At 44.9% G+C, this 22,612-nt stretch overlaps 1 protein-coding gene across 7 annotated transcripts in view; it reads right to left on the bottom strand.

The window, feature by feature from the left end:
- Nucleotides 1-22,612, bottom strand: part of LOC135522465 (plectin-like) — a 208,850-nt gene that overhangs the window by 152,697 nt on the left and 33,541 nt on the right. For 2 of the 7 annotated variants that reach the window (XM_064948753.1, XM_064948751.1), the window contains exon 1: nt 22,190-22,436. The exons of 3 other annotated variants lie outside the window; for them this stretch is intronic. In XM_064948753.1, the coding sequence (XP_064804825.1) occupies nt 22,190-22,280 (91 nt within the window). In that variant the 5' untranslated portion in view covers nt 22,281-22,436. Of the gene's footprint in view, nt 1-556; nt 850-22,189; nt 22,437-22,612 lie in introns of those variants that run through there. 2 more of the 7 variants (XM_064948755.1, XM_064948754.1) reach the window with 1 other exon arrangement.

The following is a 22,612-nucleotide window of genomic DNA, read 5'->3' on the forward strand; positions in this document are numbered from 1 at the left end:
TGCCTAAAATACAAAAACAATGTTGCTTTGGGGCAATTCCACAGAAACAGAGTGACAACTGAGACAGATTTTTCACTTTAAAATGTATTGTCAAACTAAAACCAATGACTGTAAAGTTAAACAAACCATACAACTCTATGCACAAGGATTACTTTTAACAATGTCCACAGAATATTTTAAGAACAGTGCAGACAAAAGTTTGGTAACAGATTGACGGTTTGTGCTGTTTGTGCCGTCATTCTGTTACCAAACATTTCATCTGGAATGTACTTATAGTAAATGTGTTTTTGTAAAACTTTCAGTGGAAATTCTGCTTATGGTTTGAGTCTCAATGTCACTCTGTTACCATGGAATTGCCCTTTGCCTTCCCGCTGTCTCTCTCTCTCTCTCTGTCCGTCAGTCTGTCTGTGTCTGTACAGTCTTTGTCTCTGTCCCTGGTTAAGTACAATGAAACACTCACAGAGAGTTCCTCTGTAAACTCTCCCGATACAAGTATACTGTAACTCTGCAGTGACAGTACAAAGTAAAGTCTGCCCCCGGTCCAGACAGAAAGTACCTTTGAGAGAAGTGATCTCCTGCTGAATGGACCTGTGGCCATCCATTTTGACTCTCTGGCCTCCTGTTGATGGTTGATGACAGTTCTCTGTGATGTTGATGACAGTGATGGTGTTGATGCCAGTTCTCGGTGCAGCTCCTACTGTGTACCTCTGCCTCAAGTTGACTTTGCAAGTGTCTGTGAGTCCTGGCTACTCCTCTACAGGCTTAGGAACTGCCCAATCTCTGTCTCCCTCTTCTTGCCCTCTTTCTTTCTGTCTCTGTAGTGCTGCTTGCCGGGAGAGGCTGCTGTGTTTGGGTCCTTCTCAAATACACATGCACACACACACACCCTGTGTGTACAGGAATATACACTGTGGGAAGCCCCTCCCTTCCTCCCTCCGCCTAAAGCCGGCTTTTCACTGAGGGCTGTGCCTCTGCAAATCACTGCACCACACAGTCCTCTCGATCACCATGACTCAGCCAATGGTTGCAGGGCACCGGCATCCGCTTCATTATAGCTCAACCAATCACAGTGTAACTCTGCCATTCAGACACATTCCTGTAACAAGTAGAGTTTGAGTGATGGTGAGTTTTAAAGTAGAGATGGTGGCAGAGAGGGAGAGCTAGAAAGAGAGAAAGAGAGAGGGGGAGAGGGGGAAAGGGGAAGGATAGAGTAATAGACATAGAGAGAGATGGTGGGAAGGATGGAAAGTGAAGCTGGGGAGGAATAAAATCTCCGTGCCACACCCAGTTCCGAACCAGACAGACCAGAAATCCCAAGTCATGTGGAAATGGAAGATAAAACGAAGGAAGGAAGATCCCTTATCAACACACTGAAATGTATAGGCTAGACTCCATCTCACACACCCGTATGAGAGCTATCCCCGTACAGGCTTGGGGGAATAGTGAGAGGACACGCAAACAGTGACCCACTCTAAATCTGGACTGTAACATTGGAGACGACAACCTTATCTTTAAGTGTTCATTTATGCTATACCACAACAGGGTGAATAGGTACAATCAGAACCACTCCCATTAATAAAACCTCATTTCACCTGCAGCGGCACAGGTGTACTGTGTCAAACCTGGTGCTATATTATTTCAAATCGTCCGGCACTGCTTGACATCTGCATTACAAAACCATGATCATCACTGCAGAACTATTGACCCAGTAAAAGTAACTTAATTAAGACCCCCATCAACATGACTTCACTTTAGCATCTACTCTAATTCATACAGGAACTGTCCACAGTAGCAACTAACCAAAGCTCAAATATCACTGTTTAGCTGCTGATCTGACATTGAAATGCCACTGGAAAAACTGCCAGTCTTTGGACTGTGTCAAATGTTCCAGTTACGGTCCATGTTCAATTTCAACATAACCCATCACATGTTTAGAGTCCCCTGGGTTCCTTCAATATTACACAGAGCCCCACGGCTACACTGAAATCAGAGAGGCACAAAATTTGAGCATATTTCCCAGCAACCCCTGCTCCACTCTCATGGATGGAGACAACTCTCCCTGAAACCACATAATAACTAATGATAGCAGTGAGATCCTCATGTAAATGATTGACTATGGGCAATTCCATGGTAAAATAATGATGACTCACTTTAAAATGTATGCCAAATGAAAACAAACTATAGAGCTCTAAGCACAAGGACTACTTTCAAAAATGCCCACTGAACATTTTACTAAAACATGTCTACTTGAAGAACAGCGCAGATGTAGAGTTTCATAACAGAATGACGGTACAATCTCCCTCCGTTCTTTATGTTTCAAAGTTTTCCAAAATCTCTCTTAAATATCTACTCTGAAGTAACATTCAAAGATGTTTGCAAAAATAATGGGGTGTCAAATATGATGACTTACTGAACTACAGTAAGTGAAGTGGATTAACACCTGATTGTTTGGGTATTATTCTACACATTGACTATTATTCTAATGAGCTCCAAACCCCCCAAAAAAGACCACATTTGGTTGGTACGGACCAGACCAACTCTGAACCAATCATAGACGTCTATGTTACACAAGTCTAGACATCACAGTAGAGCACAATAGAGTAGAGTACAGCACAGCAGAGTTCAGTACAGTAAATTACGCTGTACTCTGTAGTGTGCTCTACTGTACTAAAATCTACAGTACTGTACTGTCCTATACTCTACTCAACTATTCAGTAAGAGCTGGAAGAGGTGACATTAACTGGAGAAGGGAGGAGTGTGAGAGCGAGACAGAGAGAAGAGACAGAGAGAAGAGAGTGACAGAGAAAAGAGAGACAGAGAGCGAGCGGTTGTCCAGACTGTTTTCACAATGATGAGCTGAACATAACAGTATGCCAGTGGAAGGACAGTAGCACGTGAACCAACTGTGATTTGTGACTACTATAATTACCTATTTTAGCCAATTCAATTTCAGTTATTCTGTTAAAGATTTTGTAACAGAATAACATGTTTTTTTCTGACCGTTTGAGCAGACATGCACATTTGTGGCCTGCTGGAGGTCATTTTGCAGGGCTCTGGGCTCCTCCTGCTCCTCCTTGCACAAAGGCAGAGGTAGCGGTCCTGCTGCTGGGTTGTTGCCCTCCTACAGCCTCCTCCACGTCTCCTGATGTACTGGCCTGTCTCCTTGTAGCGCCTCCATGCTCTGGACACTACGCTGACAGACACAGCAAACCTTCTTGCCACAGCTCGCATTGATGTGCCATCCTGGATGAGCTGCACTACCTGAGCCACTTGTGTGGGTTGTAGACTCCGTCTCATGCTACCACTAGAGTGAAAGCACCGCCAGCATTCAAAAGTGACCAAAACATCAGCCAAGAAGCATAGGAACTGAGAAGTGGTCTGTGGTCACCACCTGTAGAACCACTCCTTTATTGGGGGTGTCTTGCTAATTGCCTATAATTTCCACCTGTTGTCTATTCCATTTGCACAACAGCATGTGAAATTTATTGTCAATCAGTGTTGCTTCCTAAGTGGACAGTTTGATTTCACAGAAGTGTGATTGACTTGGAGTTACATTGTGTTGTTTAAGTGTTCCCTTTATTTTTTTCAGCAGTGTATATAAATTTGCCAAAATGTCCTAAAACCTGTTTTTGGGGTATTGTGTGTAGATTTATGAGGAAAAATATATATTTAACACATTTTAGAATAAGACTGTAATGTAACAAAAGTCAAGGGGTCTGAATACTTTCCGAATGCACTGTACATGGAAATGACCCTATATTCTGAAGCATCAGTCTGATTCAGAGTACACAACCATCTGCTATTATTTGAGTCACAATCAATATCGCTTTCTCTCTCTCATATAATAAAGGAAGGGGGGAGGAAATTAGTGACATATTATTGGCAGCAAAGGAACTGGTAGTCTAACCATTCTGTAATGTCAAGGAAAAATACATACACAAAACAGTGTGTGTGTGTGTGTGTGTGTGTGTGTGTGTGTGTGTGTGTGTGTGTGTGTGTGTGTGTGTGTCCATGGCTGGGATCCCTGACTATTTCCTTGTGGATGTGTTCCCAGCATGCCACAGTACTAGAGAGACTAAACGGCTAAAGAAAGACACAGAGAGATGGCACAGCTGTGTATGGGGTGGCTGTTGTTTTGATTGGCTCACATCACATCCTTTTGGACCTGTGCCTCCCTCTCTTCCTGTACCTCCCAATTTGTCAGTGTGACAGACTAACCAGCCTGTTACCAACAGAAGGTAATAGGCAAAAACTGTAATGAATTAGATGGGACAATAGCAACAACACTCTTAAATGACTTCCAGGGTGAGCTGACTAAGAGAGAAGTGGATCCAATTTAAAACTGGACTGCCTTAAACTGGACTGCCCACATGTCACTCACAGGTGCAACAGGGTGAAACAAGATAGAAGGTGTGGAGAGATGAATACATCTGGCCAATTTAATTTGTAGTATTGCATGCATGTGCTGAATGCATTTTTCCACACTGGATATTTTTCCACAAGTGCCTCATTGTTCATCATGAGAATCTCTACAGCATGAGTTTGAGAAGAGAATAGCAGAGATCTACTGTATGCCCTCTACTCTACCCAACGTAGATCAGATGTCATGCTAGTGATGATGGGCACACATCAGCGGGAGTCCCTAGTCCTTATCCAATAGATACTATAGAAAAACCACTGATACTAGTAGCAGGAGGTTTAAGGATAAGGATATGACAAAACAGCATTCCACCCATAGAGATGTGTATGTGTTTGAATAAGCCTAATACCCCTTTGAATGTATTTGTTTTCACACAGTAAACATTGTATCCTAGATGAAATACATCCAAATGTGCATCCTAATGAATCCCTACGAAAAACGGTATGTTTTGTCTTCCTGAATAAAGACCAGATAGAGCCCATAAGTCTATTTATTCACATGCTCGATTAGTGTGTTGACTGCTTGTGTTCAGTCATTATCTTATTTGGCTGGGTGCTTGAATAAGCACGGAGCAAATTCAAACAGGGCTGCTGGCTATCAATTGAGGATTTCCTAGTTTGGCGGCATGAATGGAAACCGAATTCATCCTATGCTATTGTAACTACAGCCTACTGAATGAGTCAGCAAACGTCTGAAGTTTGGCCAGAGGGAGGTTTAATGGTATTTCTCAGACATATTTCACCAGCATCACTTCATATTTGAGTGACCCTTACTGACTGACTGAGATTTAGATATATCAGACCTGGTTTACATAACATTTGTCATCTTTCAAATACTTACAGCTGTGATTGATTGAGCTTGATATTCCCAAAAGTGCAAACCCTGCCCATCTTGGACTCCAGCAAGGCCCCAGCACACGTCCAAACTATTTGAAAGATTTCAAATGCTATTTAAAAACCAGTATGGGCTACCGTATGGGTGGGGTGTACTCGAGACAACAAACAGTTGTGACCACAAGGGTTTTTGAAGGGGGTTGTTCCAGTAATAGTAATCTTGGTCACATATGGTCAAGGATACAGAGATGGAACATTGTGTCATTAGCAGTAGCGGGCATTTGTTACTGACAAAGAGTCTCAGTGGAATGAGAGGAGGCCTTTTGTTGTTACAGTAGGGCCTGTGTTGGAGCTATGTGCTTGTCTGCAGTTTACATGCAGAGTGCAGACTTACGGGGGAACATGTCAATCCACACAGCCGTTTGTTGGCGGTCCCGGCTCACAAAGTGTTAACGCCTGCGAAAGGAATCCTCTTTTTTCCTCTCACAAAACCATGATGAATCCAATGGCCCGTTTCACTCTCCCGGTGATGTCTCTACTGCTCCATGCATCTATCGAAGCTCTGGTTTTCACACGTAGCTTAAGTCGAGATATTACTGGCTTCCCGTGGAGGGTTAAGGGGAAGGGCAGGACTCTGTACATTTGCAGAGAGGAAAAGTACTGTAGACTGTGCTAGCATGTGGATGTGGATTGAATGTGGGATGTAGGATAGAACTCATTCCAGTGCCCTCTTCTTTCAATCTACCACAGAAAGGCTGTATGGGATAGTGTAGCACCTTGTATCGGAGTGGACACTCCCTCACAGTCCTGTCCATTTCAGAGCCCAGTCCATTTCAGAGCCCTATTCTTTCACCCCTGACTGTGGGGGACACAAGTGTGTTTGCAGCCCCCTGGCCAGTTTACGCCGGTAGCCCCGCTGTGAACGTTCAGACAAAACATTCCAACTCTCTGAGGTCACACAGCCACACAAATCTCCAGTCCAATGTGACAGCTTAGAGCGCAGGGCAGCGGCTAGGCCGGACAGCTTTCCCCCAGCACTGAGAGAAAAGCCTTGCACAGAGCCAGTATCTGGTGATAAAACTATTAGTCAATGGACGGGCAAAAGCCAAACACAACAGGTCCCAGTCTATGGATCGCACACTACAAAGAGGACACATATACTCACACACTTAGCAAATATCCCTGTGAAACATCACTCAGTCTACTTCATAAAAGTGATCCTCAGCACAGGTCACTGGTGATGGTAATTGAGGACCTCTTGCAGGTGCACTTGAATAATCTAGAGGCTAAATACCCGACATAGAGTGATAAACACATCAGCTGCATAAAATGCACACACACACACACACACACACGACATAATCCCCTGTAAGAGTGCACTGAGAGGGCAGGGTGCTTTGGCACACATTCGGCCCGACACACCTCTACCATTGCTTCCTGCTACTAAAGGCTGTCCACCACAGGATCATACTGCCTTATCTTCCACCTCACCGGACATTCACTTCTCGAGATAAGAAGAAGATCATGTTAACACACTGTAAGAGAACCCAGAGTTTCAACCTTATGCCCTCAGGAGGATATTGCTGAATACACTTCCCGAAAGGCCAAATCATCCATGCAGTAATTGTAGCTCATCAACTTCCATAACTTTCATTCAATATTCAAAAAAAGTCTCTAATAAGAACTGAACATGTATTTCAAACAACTATTACTTAAGTCATTATTTACACCATGACATTGTATTGATGTTACAATCTTGATGCGGAGTTCTGTCTTTAAACTGACGAATACATTATATGTGTGGAGAGAGAGAATGAGTGGGTCACTGTCACTGTGGATCTGCTTCACTATGTCCGCTTGCCTACAGAATGTTGACAGGCATACAGCATGCAGCTGCCCTAACTCTGCCGAGGGAGCTGGTTTTCCGACCCGAAAGGCTGGGCGGCTGGCGGGCTGGCGGGGTGGCATGCGTTGGCCTGGTGCAGGAATGCTGGGAATGGGGCTGGAGGGTAATGGAGCACAGAATGTGATGACTGAAGCCAGGTTTCCTCTATGTTCTTTCCCAGACCAGGGACCAGACCAGGCCCCAGGGTTGAAAGCACACACCCATGCTCAAAGGGAATGGCCCCACGGGAGTCAAGGTCAGAGGGCTGGAGCTGGACCAACAGCCTCGCTGGACACTGGAGAGACACGCTGTCATCTCAGCAGATTTATGTAGACATGCTGGAACCACCAGCTGAAGTCAGACCTAATTCAGTGTGTTTCAGATGATCGAAACATCCATGTCCTTCTGTAAAAATCCATGTTCAAATTCAAACTCAATTTTTCTTTTAAAAGGAGTATCCATTGCAATATTTGAAAGTTAATAATCACAGTACTCATTCGCTGTCCCTGTTCATTTCTTGGCTATAGTATTCCGGAGGTATTTTTTATCCAAAGCATGACACAACCTTGCTCTTTCAAATAATTGAACAGTGGATCCAAGAGTTTTTAGATGTTGTTATGTGGACTACGTTCCACTAGGGACTGTGCTTACACTGTACAGCCTAACTATCACCGACTCTCTGAGTAGGACTCTCAGTGGAAAACATTACAGGAAACAAAGACAGCAGTTACTGTCAAGACGGCAAGAAAATGCTATTTTGATTTGTTTAAGAAAATGAGTCACAAACCGATCAAATCACAATCATACATGTGCTCGGGCATGGGGGAAATGGGGTAGTTTTACCATATTTCTTACATAAAACCTATATGAAACAGCATATTCATTATGGATGCCACCCACAGTAACATGCATTTTTAATAGGTTACATGCATTTCCTAGATCAATAAAAAAAAATGCTGAGTCAGCATGTTGTAGTTTCCCAGGCAGGATAGCAGGCCATGTGAGCTATAATGTGTCATGTCTTATTATGTCTGTTCCTGTCCTTTCTCTTCACTCTGTCTCTCTCTGCTGGTCTTATTAGGTTACCTTCTCTTTCTCTCCTTCTCCAGCTCTTCCTCATCTCCCCTAACTACCTCGTTCACCCTCTCCCCACCTGTTCCCTTTTTTCCCTCTGATTAGGTCTCTATTTCTCTCTCTGTTCCTGCTACTTTCGGTGTCAGATTCTCGTTTGAGTTTCTCATGCCAGAAGCAAGCTATCGTCTCGTTTGCTTCATCCTTGTCCTATCCTGTCGGAATCTGCCTGGCAGGTGCATCCTGTACACTACTAACAGTCTTTCGTTTGCACTGTGTCCAGTTCATCTGATGCTACGTGAGATCAGGTACCACTGTTCCTCTACGACCCGCGCCTACCCAGAGAGACCTGCAGCCTGTCGCCGCTAACCCAGGGGGGTGATTGCGTCTGCTGCTAAAGCCTGCCCAGATATCATTGCAGCGAATCAGTCTGCCTGCCCAGATATCATTGCAGCGAATCAGCAGAAACAGACAGCCGTTTCAGGGCTGAACATGAGGCCCACAGTGACAGGGCTTTTCTGTCACCTTACACATGTCATAATCTAAACAAACTGCTGAGTGGAAGCCAACCTCACAGCTGATCAATACAGTAGCACTGAGAGGAAGACTGAGTCTCTCTCTCTCTCTGGTATATGTAATGATGCAAGGAGTTTTTCATTGAAGGCGTCGGCTTGGCTCCTTTGTGTTCCCCGGGAGCCTAACCAGACTCATCCAAGATGTCTGTCTCTGTCTGGAACTGGGTACTGTCGCATTGATTTTGTTACAGGAGCCTCAGCATCTCCAGAATAAACATACGTCTCTCTCCTGTCCTCTAACTGCTTCCCCATAAGGACCACATCCAGCAGGCCTTGGTTGAATCTATGGTCTGCAAGCAGGTACATTACATAAAAATGACCACAGCTTTACTAGCGTGGTAAAGTCAGACCGGATGCTGTGCTCAATTAGTGAGAGCAGCATTCACACTGGTTTAACTAAAAATGCTCCTTTATGTGACATCTGAAACGGTCATTGCAAGAATTTCACAAATAATCCATTCACACACAATACAATGCATTAGGATTATGCTTTATTCAAATCAAATCACATTTTATTGGTCAAATACACATCCAAGCTCCAACAGTGCAGTAGTATCTAACAATTCCCAACAATACACGTGAATCTAAAAGTACAAAAATGGAATTAAGAAATATATAAATATTAGGACGGGCAATGTCGAAGTGGCATTGACTAAAATACAGTAGAATGGAATACAGAATATACATATGAGATGAGTAAAGATTATTGCACAACAATTCAGGTCAAGTACTATCAGTTCAGTAAAAACAGAAACAAGTACTTTAAAAGAAACACACTCACACACAGACATGTACACTGGCGGAGACACAACAAATAGTTGTCACGGCATCCATGTACACGAACGCTGTCATTGAGCTACAGATTCCTAACATGACAATAGAACTGCAGAGTGAAGCTGTCAGCCAGAAGACATGACATTTACACTACACACTGAGTGTACAAAACATGAAGAACACCTTCCTAATATTGAGTTGCACCCCCCCTTTTTGCCCTCAGAACAGCCTCAATTCGTCGGGGCGTGGACTCTAGGTGTCGAAAGCGTTCCACAGGGAAGCTGGCCCATGTTGACTCCAACGCTTCCCACAGTTGTGTCAAATTGGCTGGATGTCCTTTGGGTGGTGGACCATTCTTAATACACACGGGAAACTGCATGAAAAACTCAGCAGCGTTGCAGTTGACACCTACAACCATAACCTTTTCAAAAGCATTTAAATCTTCTGTCTTGCCCATTCACCCTCTGAATGGCACACATACGCAATCCATGTTTCAATTGTCTCAAGGCTTAAAAATCCTCCTGTCATCTACACTGATTGAAGAGGATTGAAGTGACATCAATAAGGGACCAAAGCTTTCACCTGGATTCACCTGGTCAGTCTGTGTCGTGGAAAGAGCACAGGCTCCTACAGAGGTCAAATGCTGAAGCCAACTCACTTTCAGAAGGTGAACAGTGAAGCAGACTGAAGCTGAAAAATATGCATCAACTCTTGGTAGGACAATATCAAAGCAGACTTCCATTGTCCTGCCAAAAGTTGCTGAATATCTTCTCATATTTGATTTTTCGCGCTGCTTTTGAGAGCACTAATAACAGAGCTCAGATAGGACCTTGCTTTGCTACGGTTGAGGAATGCTTAAAAACACTGAACGAACTTGACCCCAGTTTGCTCTGACTGATTAAAATCAGTCAAAAAGGGGGAGAGGGGAGAGTGCCATTTCCTTCTCTGGAAGCCCCACAATCCCTTATTTCTGTGAGACAACACTGCCCTGTGCCAAAGTGCGGCTACAACAGGAAGCCCAGAATTAGCTGTGCTTTTAGCGCTTTGATGAGAAAATAAAAACAATCTGATTTCCAGTGTGGCCATTCTTCCCCAGAGGAGAATGTCACATTTCATTTAACCTTTCTTTCTGCAGGGGGTCATATTGAGACCCAGGTCTCCTTTTCAAATGAGAATACCCCCCAAAAAAAAAAAAAAAATAGCATCCAAAAGCAGTTACCACAACAGTATCCGAGACCTTGTTCACACATCTGATAGAGAAGTTGGTCCTCCTTATCTATATAAGAAGTTTGGGTAATGGCAACTTCTGTCATTCAGACTGAGGTAAAAGTGTGTAAGCTCAGTGTTTTGTTTGGTATTGTTCAGGCTGGGGAATAACAGCTTGCTAGGTATTTGTCTCTGCCACCAGGCAACACTTCTCCAAAGTCTTTAGCATGTCTATGTGCGGCAAACCAAGCAGCCTGCTACCAGAGGAGAATGTAGCAAGTGATACCTCAAGGGCAGCCTGTATTACACCAGGGTTTTCTACATGTGAGTGTGTGTGTGTGTTTGTGTGCGCTCACGTGCATGCATGCGTGCACGCATTCTTGTGTGCGTGTGTGCGGCAGCTGTGCAGGATGACTTGCTGTGGCATCCCCGGGCCTCGTGGTGACTCTGTCATGCCGGCTCGTCATTGTGCAGTGTGTCTGGAAGCAGTAATGTGCTAGAGAATGACAAGGCAGACCACTAACACACACACACACACACACACACACACACACACACACACACACACACAGACCGATCTAAATCTCTTCCACACGGAAAGCACCCACATCTCTCACTGATTGCTCACAGTATCACTAATAAACATATGACCTTTTAGGGACTTTGTTTGAGCACTGTTACCCGCTAGAAGAATGCTCAACTGTTTCATGTCTATTTCAATCCATACCCTCTCTTTGGAGCGGAAACACTTTCCATCAGCCAATCAAACAGAGCTTGTTCTCCCGTGCAGTGCTCCTTCATACAGACAGACACTTCCATTTAAAAACTCATCCCAGCACGAACAGAGACTCCACACCAGAGGAGAGGTTCAATTAGGCCCATGGGAAATAAATACACACTGGCCATTCACACTCAAATCCAATCCATCCTGATACGTTGACACACACCTTGACTTAGATGTCAATGTTCAAACACACACACACCTATCAGGACTTTCAGACACACACACACACACACACCATCCTCACTATGGTTATAATGAACATGTGAGAAGAGAGGGTTGGGAAATGAGGGGGAAGGAAGATACTTAGAGCACTGACTGAAGATGACACCGAATGCTGCTGTAACGGCCCATTCCCCCCATGTCCCAGTCCCCGGGTGTGTGTGTGTGTGTGTGTGTGTGTGTGTGTGTGTGTGTGTGTGTGTGTGTGTGTGTGTGTGTGTGTGTGTGTGTGTGTGTGTGTGTGTTAGTACAAGTACGCATGCAAATGCATACAAGTACGCATGCAAATATGTGCATGAGTGTGTACCTACTGTACGTGCGTGTGTCCATCTGCGCCTGCTTGCCCATGTGCATGTAGGACTGGGACTTGCCAGGGACCTCACGATACGATATTATCACAATACTTATGGGCCGATATGACATGCATTGCGATTCTCAAGATTCCTCATGTATTGCGATTCGATACTGCGCTATTATTGGGATTTTGAGGTTTCAAACCTTTGATAACACGCACACCATTGGCCGACGTATCAAATTGCGTGGGGGATGTGTAGTTTAGCACATTGGGAAGATGTCGGCGAGACATCACAGTCGGAATGTTGATGTCTGGCCAACGTATAAACGATGTAGAACTCTAAACGCATCTGCAAGACATCTTGGCCATGAGCAAACGCTGTCCAAATGGCATCTTCTTCCTTTATCCTGTATACATCGCGCCTACGTTGGGCAGACGCATGTGTGCAATCAGAGAACCTATTGCTCACTATATGTCTGCTGCAGAGAAACGAGAGAACATTGGGAACATTTGTTTGGATCAGTCATGGAAATAAAAAGTGCTGAACAGATGTTGCCTCACGATTACAAAAGAAGCTGGAGAACAAACTATAGGATGAACAATACCAGAGTCTGTGTGCAGGCACAGCAGCCTAGCACTCGCTAATTCTACCTAACAATGCATTGCATTTTTTATCAACTCGATACTCGGGAGTCAAAGTGTCGATATAATATTGCGATGTGCAACTGTCACTACATGCCTGCATGTGTGTGTGTGTGCCTGCGTGAGTGCATGCGCGTGCGCGAGTGCACGTGTATGTGGTTTCATGCATCTGTGTGTGCATCTGGAGGAGCAATACGATTACTCCTATATGTTTTCATTGCTTACTGACGCCTCGGGGCAGCCGCCCCAAACACATAGCGCAGTTAACAAAGTGCCAGAGCCTAACCTAAAGACAGAGGCAGAGGAACAGGGGCACAGAGAGATGGAGGAAGAAAGAGAGGTATTGTGTCAAACCCAGTCCAGGTGCAAACAGTGTTTCCCACATAATTCCCAACGACAGTTGAATGAAAGTCATGTCTCCGTAGAAAGGAACTCTTGCCAAAATGATGCAGTGACTCCTGCATATAATCGACCCACGAGGTTGACACTAAAGCAGTATGCTGAGCTGTCACTCCATCAAACGCTGACACCTTGTCACTCAAACTAAACCGCTCAATCATGCCGCTTTCAAACAAAGATGGCTGAGAAACGTCAAAACGAGGTGTCAAGTCGTGAAGCTTGAAGAGAAGAGATGAGGTGGGCAAAACCATGACCGTACGCGAATGAGACGGCTCAGCATTTCTTTAGCAGCAGGCCGCTCCCTCACGTGTAATGTTTGACAACATTGTTAAAGACTGAGTTTCAACAGACATTACGCGTGAGGGAGTGCGCCCACACAGAGACACGGAAGATTTTACTGAAGAAAAAAGCCATTTGATGAATAAGCCGATGTGATTCTGCACTTGCTGTAATCCAGTCAAACAGAACACTAGCTTCTGCACAGCTATGCCTCTCTGACAGGAAACGGACAGTAAATAATTGGGAAGCCTCCCAGCGGACGCTCCAAAGTCCATATACGGCCAGAGGAATCTCTGCAAAGCATCTATTATCATCCCCTTTGGTCGGTCATGGCTAGAAAGGTCTAGAAGGGTCTAGCCATGACCGGCCAGGAGGTATTCCAGCATTTTCAAAGTCCAAAGGTGATTTTTTTTGGTGCATTTTAGCTAACCCTAACACTTTTCCTAACCTTAACCTAATTCTCCTAACCTGATAGGTTAATTATCCTAAGGTGCTGCATAAGTTCTCCTGACCTGCTACGAAAAGTCAAATCTGACGTTAATTTGACAAAAGCTGGATCCCGTCTAGCCATGATCCTCCTGGCCCTGAAGTGACCTCTCACCTGAGTGCTGATCTATCCCAGGCTGCTGCCACCGGCCCTAAAAATGCTGAAATGACAAGAATACAGAAACACATAGAGGCCGGGAAAAGACCAGGAATAACCCAGCACTTTCCCTTAGCATGGTTCCGACACCTCTCAGAGTTAAGTTAGATGGAAAAAAGGACTCTCTCTCTCCAACTCTAACATACTCTCCCTCGCTCGCTCTATTTTTTCACTCTCACACTCTCTGAGCCCGCTGCATTTCTGCTGTAACGATTTCACAGACATACTGTACAGAAGATTTCCATTACTGAGATTTTCCTTCTAAATTTCTGCTCTGGAAAACTGCCAGCTTAAGCTCTTTGAAAGGGAAGATTTTGGCAGCTACTCAATTAAGGAAAATATCATTATGTGACACATTTTACACTGCAGACAGGCTCAATTGTTCATGACTTCATTTAGCATTCACATAGCATTTGTGCCTGGTTGACCTCTGCTTCAGTTCAGTGTGTGTGTGTGTGTGTGTGTGTGTGTGTGTGTGTGTGTGTGTGTGTGTGTGTGTGTGTGTGTGTGTGTGTGTGTGTGTGTGTGTGTGAGACTCACAGGGGCCACAGCAGGACAATTCCCGTAGAGGGTGAGGGGTGATTTACAAGTAGACACATGCAATGAGGGTACTACTGGAAACTCACAGGTATGTTGTCAGCAAAGCAATTTAAGACAGCACAGTAGGCTACAACACCTGATTCCAATGCACCCATTGGCCAAGTCATAAAGAGTGTCCCTCTCCTGTGTTGGACTCAATGAGGAGAGGGACAATGCTTACCTATCAGACAGAACACAAGACAGACAGAGATACATGTGTTTAGCATGGTTACATGGTTCTTAAATATATGTATTATTCAATTTCAGTACTTCTGTAGCAAGGTAAAAGGAGGTGGTATATGAATAGATCCATACATACTGTATATGAAAAAATATATATATATACACATCTTTCATTTAACACTTTTGGGAGTCCTTAATTCAGCCTGTCGACAGGAGACTGAGATGCATGCAGAGTCTTAGAAAACTAAGGAGAGAGAAAAAGAACGAGGGAGAGCGAGAACGAGGGAGTGAAAATATTATATATTTTTTTAAGAAAGAAGAATGAGGGAGTGGACAGTGTGTATGAGTGAGAGACAGAGTGAGAAACAGAGAGAGAGAGAGAGAGAGGGAGAGAAGTGATTCATGGAGATCTGACGTGTCACTGACTCTGATCCTCAAAAAGCTCCTTGGGCCCAACACACACCCATCACTCACTAGCCTGTCCACTGAGGGAAACCTGATCTGCCATCTCATATATAAAGTGAACAATAATATAAATGCAACAATTTCAACGATTTTACTGAGTTGCAGGAAATCAGTCAATTGAAATAAGTTCAGTAGGCCCTAATCCAGGGATCATTAACGAGATTCAGCTGAAGGATGATTTTTCCTGAGAGGATGGTCGGAGGGGTCCTGAACATAATTACAAATCATTTGTAGACTGCAAATTGACCGCAAGAAGCCCCAACAGATATATTATTTGACTAAAACATGTTCATTTTAAACCTTTGCTCACATTTGTATATGATCACATCTCTCTATTATGCATGGAAATATTTGGTTACAGATTTCCTGAATTAAAATCACTTGGAGCTGATTTCCTGGTGTTTTTACAGTTTTATACGTCCAGCAAATGAAAATAAAAAATATATACACTACCGTTCAAAAGTTTGGGGTGACTTAGAAATGTCCTTGTTTTTGAAAGGAAGTTACATTTTTTGCCCAGTAAAATAACATCAAATTGATCAGAAATACAGTGCAGACAATGTTGTAAATGACTATTGTAGCTGGAAACGGCTGATTTTGTTAAGGAATATCAACACAGGAGTACAGACGCCCATTATCAGCAACCATCACTCCTGTGTTCCAATGGCACGTTGTGTTAGCTAATCCAAATGTATCATTTTAAAAGGCTAATTGAGCATTCGAAAACACTTTTGCAATTATGTTAGCACAGCTGAAAACTGTTGTTCTGATTAAAGGAGCAATAAAACTAGCCTTCTTTAGACTAGTTGAGTATCTGAAGAATCGGCATTTGTGGGTTCGATTACAGGCTCAAAATGGCCAGAAACAAATAACTTTCTTCTGAATCTCGCCAGTCTATTCTTGTTCTGAGAAATGAAGGCTATTCCATGCGAGAAATTGCCAAGAAACTGAAGATCTCATACAACGCTGTGTACTACTCTCTTCACAGAACAACGCAAACTGCCCCAAAACTTTTGAACGGTAGGGCATATTTTTTTGTTGCTCAGAAAACTTGGGGGGCCGAATAAAACCAACCAGTCGGGGAACCATGCTTTAATCTATGGATGTCACATGACTGAGCAAGTTGGTGAGCCTATGCCCTCCCAGCCCAACCATGGCTTCACCCCTGCCCATTCATGTGAAATCCATAGATTAGTGCAGGGTGTCACACCCTGATCTGTTTAACCTGTCCTTGTGATTGTCTCCACCCCCGTCCAGCTGTCGCCCATTTTCCCCATTATCCCCTGGGTACTTATACCTGTGTTCTTTGTTTGTCTGTTGCCAGTTCGATTTGTTTCGTCAATCCAACCAGCGGTTTTCCCTCTATTCCTGTCTAGTGATTGTTCCTGGTTTTGACCTTTTCTGCCCGCCCTGAGCCTGCCTGCCGTCCTGTACTTTTGCCCCACTACTCTGGATTATCGACCCCTGCCTGCCTTGACCTGTCATTTGCCTGTTGCTGTAATAAACATTGTTACTTGAACAGTCTGCATTTGGGTCTTACCTGAAACGTGATAGTACAAACTGGCCCAGCCTGTCCTGCCACCCTCATTGCCTGAAGTCAGTTCTGCCTGCCCCGGAACATCTTCCTGGGGGCTTGGAAATTGCCCCGGACCTCTCCGCCAGCCCCGCAGAGTACCAGGACCTCTGGGAGGGGTTCAGTAAGGCCTGGGCCACTTCGCTTCCGCAGCACCGACCGGTATCCAAGAATGTCAAGCCTGAGGCGATGCCACACCGCTATAGGGGCGCGACTACACCCCCGGAAGCCGAGACCTTTCCCCCCGCTTCAAGATGATTAGCCCCTCTGCTGTTCGTTCTCTGTTGCCCCATACCCTCTTTTTTCCTACCTTTTCTGTGTCTAGAGTTAAAACCGTGTCTTACTGCCCCTTGTCTCCTGTTTCCAGGCCCACCCCTCTCCCCCGTCTCATCGACGGCTGACCGGCGTACATTGTGAGGCGTCTCCTGACGGTTTGACCTCGGGGCAGGGGATTCCAGTACCTGATTGACTGGGAGGGTTATGGCCCAGAGGAGAAATGCTGGGTCAGAGGAGAAATGCTGGGTCTCTGCTAGGGACATCCTGGACCCAGGTCTCATCTCTGAGTTCCGGCACCCCGCTCAACCAGGTATGCTCTCAGGTAGGACGCTGCGTGGTGTCACTAGAGGGAGGGGGAGGGGGGGGGGGGTACTGTCACGCCCTGATGTTTCAACTGTCCTTGTGCTTGTCTCCACCCCCTCCAGGTGTCACTAATTTTCCCCATTATTCCCTGAGGTACTTATACCTGTGTTTTTTGTTTCTGTTGCCAGTTATTTTTGTTTCATCAAGCCTACCAGCATTTTGCCTCTATTCCTGTCTAGTGATTGTTCCTGTTCTGCCCACCCTGAGCCTGCCTGCCGTCCTGTACCTTTGCCCCACTACTCTGGATTATCAACCCCTGCCTGTCTTGACCTGTCGTTTGCCTGCCCCTTTTGCTGTAATAAACATTGTTACTTCAACACAGTCTGCATTTGGGACTTACCTGAAACGTGATACAGGGTTCCCCAACTGCGGCCCGCAAACTGAATCTGACCGACGGGTGGTTTTATTTGCCACCCCCCAAGTTTTCTGAGCAAAAACACATTAACTAAAAACACCAGGAAATCAGCTCCAAGTGATTTTAATTTGAGAAGTCTGCGGTTGTGAGGCCGGTTGGATGTACTGCCAAATTTTCGAAAACAACATTGGAGGCGGCTTATGGTAGAGAAATTAACAAAATTATCTGGAAATTATCTGTTGGACGTTCCAGCAGTCAGCATTGCATGCTCCCTCAACTCCAGCCACCTATGTCATAGACTGTTCTCTCTGCTACCACACGGCAAGAAGTACCGATGTGCCAAGTCTAGGTCCAAGAGGCTTCTAAACAGCTTCTCCCCCAAGCCGTAAGACTCCTGAACAGCTAATCAAATGGCTACCCAGACTATTTGCATTGCCCCCCCCTACGCTGCTGCAACTCTGTTATTATCTATGCATAGTCACATTAATAACTCTACATGTACATATTACCTTGACACTGGTGCCCCCGCACCTTGACTCTGTACCGGTACACCCTGTATATAGCCCTGTTATTTACTGCTGCTCGATAATGATTTGTTATTATTATCTGGGGGGGGGGGTATTTCCTGAACTGCATTGTTGGTTAAGGGCTTGATTAGTAAGCGTTTCACTAAGGTCTACACCTTTTGTATTTGGCACATGTGACAACAAAAAATATTTACATTTATATAAGTATTTGTTCAGTATACACACTACACTCGCACACTACACACTACACTCGCACACCACACAGCTAGAATAGACACCACTTGTTTTAAATAGTTTGTTCATTCATAAAGCTGGGTGACTGACCACTTCCCAAAGGACTTTACACAAGACACCTAAATATAACTGAAGTCATCCACTGATAGATTCTTAATTGAGCTATAGAGATCCATTTTTACTTTTGGAGTGGCATGAGTAATGATTCCATCATTCCAAAACATAAGCACATTTAGATCAAATCAAATTATCAACCACAGTCCATATATTTGTTTTATACCCCAGAAAAACATGGTACAATCAAAGTCTGCCCCCGGGCCAAAAATAACTATTTAATTGGGCGGTCGAACAAGGCTGAGGCTATACTTGGGGGTTATTTTAAGCCCCCGCAGGGCGTAAGAGGGCGCCATGGAAGTTGGCGGTGGGAGAGAGCGTGGATGCCAACCGTAGTCCGCCCGTCCACCCGGCACGTCCACCCAGACCGGGGCAATCCTCCTCACCGGCTGCCCAGTGACAACCCGCCCACATCACCTGCCGTCACAAAGTGAATTAGAGGACGCTGGGAAGACAGTCAGCCAGCTAGCCAGCTAGCCAGCCTGCCTCCCTCCCTCACCCATGCTGGGACAATGAGACAGCACAAGAGAATGAAATATGTCGAGCACAAGCTGACTAACTCCCGAGGAGGAATATGTCCTCATACACAAACTCTGACGAATGTAAGACAGTAGCGCCATGTTGCCTCCCGATCTGCGAATGAACCAAAGAGAAATGTTTGACTAACTCCTACGTCTTATATAAACACTTACAAACGTATGACAGTATAGTTATCCATTAATGCTGTCCGTCTTCCTGATATGACAGTGGATCAAAGAGCACCGGCTGAGTGACTCCTAGAGAGGGACACATTCTACATTCTGTACATACTGTGATGAATGTAAGACTGTAGTGTCATGTTTTCCAACTTGTAGGATGACAGAATGGGAGGAACAGGGAGAATTCTCAAATAGTTGTTTCATCACCCAGGGGGATACGTCTCCTACCGTATAAACTCCGACTAATGTAATGGAGGCGCATCAGTACAAAGTGCCAGAGCAATGACTTAGCATTCTATACAGATCAACTTATCCCATAATATGCATCACCACCGCATTAAATACAATCATTTCTGAACCATCGGTTGACAACTTCACCCCAGATTCCGAGCGCAGTCATTCAAGTGTCCCATAATCCAGCACTTCTATGGCTTCAAAACTAAATGGGGAATTCTCTGGCGAGTGGGGAGTGTGACAATGAAATACAATCTCCCAATGAAACTCCAATACTGTCACGGTATGCTGCTATGGCTAAAGACGCCTAGCGGAAGAACAACTAGACTTAGCAATGTTTACAGAATAAATACTTTCTATTATCGGACATCAGTAGGTACACTAAAACACACACATCCGACTATATACAGAGATACACAGAGAAGAACAAGAACAAGAGTTGAAGGCAAGAAGTCTGATGAGTCATGACCTTAGATCCACCTGTGCATGGTAATGAGTAAACACCACCATGACATCACTGAAAAGAACACAGGTTCTCTCTAAAATAATTAACTCGAGCAATCAGGAAGGAGAGAGAGGTGAGAGGCGAGAGACAGAGAATGAGACATACTGGGAGAGATGGAGAGAGACTGAGAGAGAAAGAGAGGTGAGAGAGACGGGGATACTGGGAGGGATGGCGAGAGACCGAGGGGGGTTGAGACAGAGGGATGAGAGAGAGAGAGAGTGACAGACAGATACAGACACGGATGGAGAGAGAAAGAGGGGGGGGCTGAGACAGAGAGAGACTGGGAGAGATAAAGAGAGACAGATGAGCAGCTCATTGCCTCCCTGCCTCATGTGCCTTAATAAGGATAATGAGAGCAGAGCAGGACAGTCTGCCTGTTTTACGTTCCTTGCCTGTAGGACAGAGACTGAAGAGAGAACACAGAGGAACATCTCAAATATAAACACCTGCCTGGCTGCCACTGTTCTTGGCCATATGTCTCACACACACACACACACACACACACTGAACTAAGCTTGAAATAAAACAAAACACACATGCATGCATGCGCCCATACACACACACGCACATATAGAGCACAAACAGAAACCCACAAATGTGCAGATCCACCCCTGAAACAGCTAAATTGATTCAGCACAGGGGCTCATTCTCCAGATTGTCTCCGAGACAAGAAACTGGGGCGATATTTATAGAGGAGCTCTCTTGTTTTCTGAAGGAAAGATAAGCTGGAAGGACTACGTACTAGGGGAAAGCAGAATGGGGATGCGTAAAGGGGAGCAAGATGTAGGGAGAAGGAGAGTGAAGGAACACCGGGGAGCGAGAAATGGAGGGAGTTAACACTCTGATGTACAGAACAGTAAGGGGATAAGGAATGACATGGAGAGAGATGGGGATATGGAGAGAAGGAGCTATGGGTACAAAGACACACTAATGCAGATGTGAAATAGCAATGGAGGGGTTTTGGGGTGTGGATGGGTGTTTTCTGTGGATGAGGATAGTGGATGAGGCCTGATCATCAATGGATGAAGATTGATAGTCTACTATCTATGATAGTGGGTTGGGGATCTCAATCATAGACTATCTTCTGACTGTGGTCTCAATTCAATAAAGTCCACATTGCAGTATGTATTTACACATCAGCTCTTTTTCCCCATGGTGATATAAAATCACAGACTGGTCTTGGGTACAGCCCTATACAAACTACCAGGTAAACTCCCCTCACAGGTACGCCTTCATATGTGTGGAAATAGGGTGATCGCTTTAAACAAAGACTGTACATTGAATTCCAGCCTATATACAATATGAACATCATGAACAAAAAGAAGATCTTGACACGTCAACCAGTGGATGTGACAGACTATGAACGACAGAACATTCTTTCCCAGGAACATTAGCCAAGTGGCTCAAAAGAAACAATTAAAGAGAACATTTATATTCATTGTGGTAGATGACACATAATGTGATGATAAGCTTCGGTAAATTGATAGACAGTATACTTCATTGTAGAGAAGCAACACCTGTCCACGTCCCATAAACTGTAGCTGGGCAAAATATAACACAATCAGATGAGCACTTACAGTACATGTAAGCCCCTCTCCTCTCCATTTCATTAAAGTCAAAGGTTAGAATGGTAGAACTAGTTGGCTATGTTCACATATCAAGATAAAGCAGTGGAGTAAATCTACACATTGAACTTCGACAACCGCCACAGAGAGCCACAGAGAGAGACCGGCAGAGTGACAGCAAACATGTGATCCAATCTATACATCCCTCAGCACTCTGGAGGAGCAGCGTGTGGCTGGCTGGCTGCACTCCCTGTTGCGCACACACACACACACACACAAGGGTGTAGAAGACGTGCAGAAAGACAGATGAAGAGACACAGGCTCATACAAACACATATGCTGTTAACACCCCTGTGCAGAGCTACTAATATCACACACACTCTCCCTCTCCCCCACACGTCCTCAGTCACACACACGGACTATATCCTGTCCTAACTGGCAGTAGCAGCAGTCACTCCTCTATGCGAGTGTGTGGGCCCTGGCTGGCATGTACCTTTGTACTTCTCCCTGACGTTCTCGTATGCCTGGATGAAGTCCTGCTCCTCTGCATTGGGGGGCAGACATGCGGGTTCATACATGGCCATGGCTGTCAATGGGGACCGTCACCCTCTTCTCCTCTTTTATTGTCCTCCTCCTTTCCCTTCTTCTTCTTTTGAGGTCAGTGGCTCCCTTGCTCACTTTCCCTGTTGAAAACCTCTACTGTCTGTCTGTCCTCTCTGTAGTTCTCGTAGTTGTGTATGAGCTCTCCACAGCGCTCAACTTCATTCCAGTGGTCAGCAACCCCCCCTCCCCTCACGTAGCAGATAAATACTCAATATAAATGCCAGGTCCCTCCTCTTAAAGACACATGGCAGGGGAAGCACGTAGAGAGAGAGAAAGCGAGAGAGCGAAGCTTTGGGCACACCAGCAGGACTTG

This window comes from Oncorhynchus masou, chromosome 30, assembly GCF_036934945.1.
Source record: "Oncorhynchus masou masou isolate Uvic2021 chromosome 30, UVic_Omas_1.1, whole genome shotgun sequence".
NCBI classification, from domain to species: Eukaryota; Metazoa; Chordata; class Actinopteri; order Salmoniformes; family Salmonidae; genus Oncorhynchus; species Oncorhynchus masou.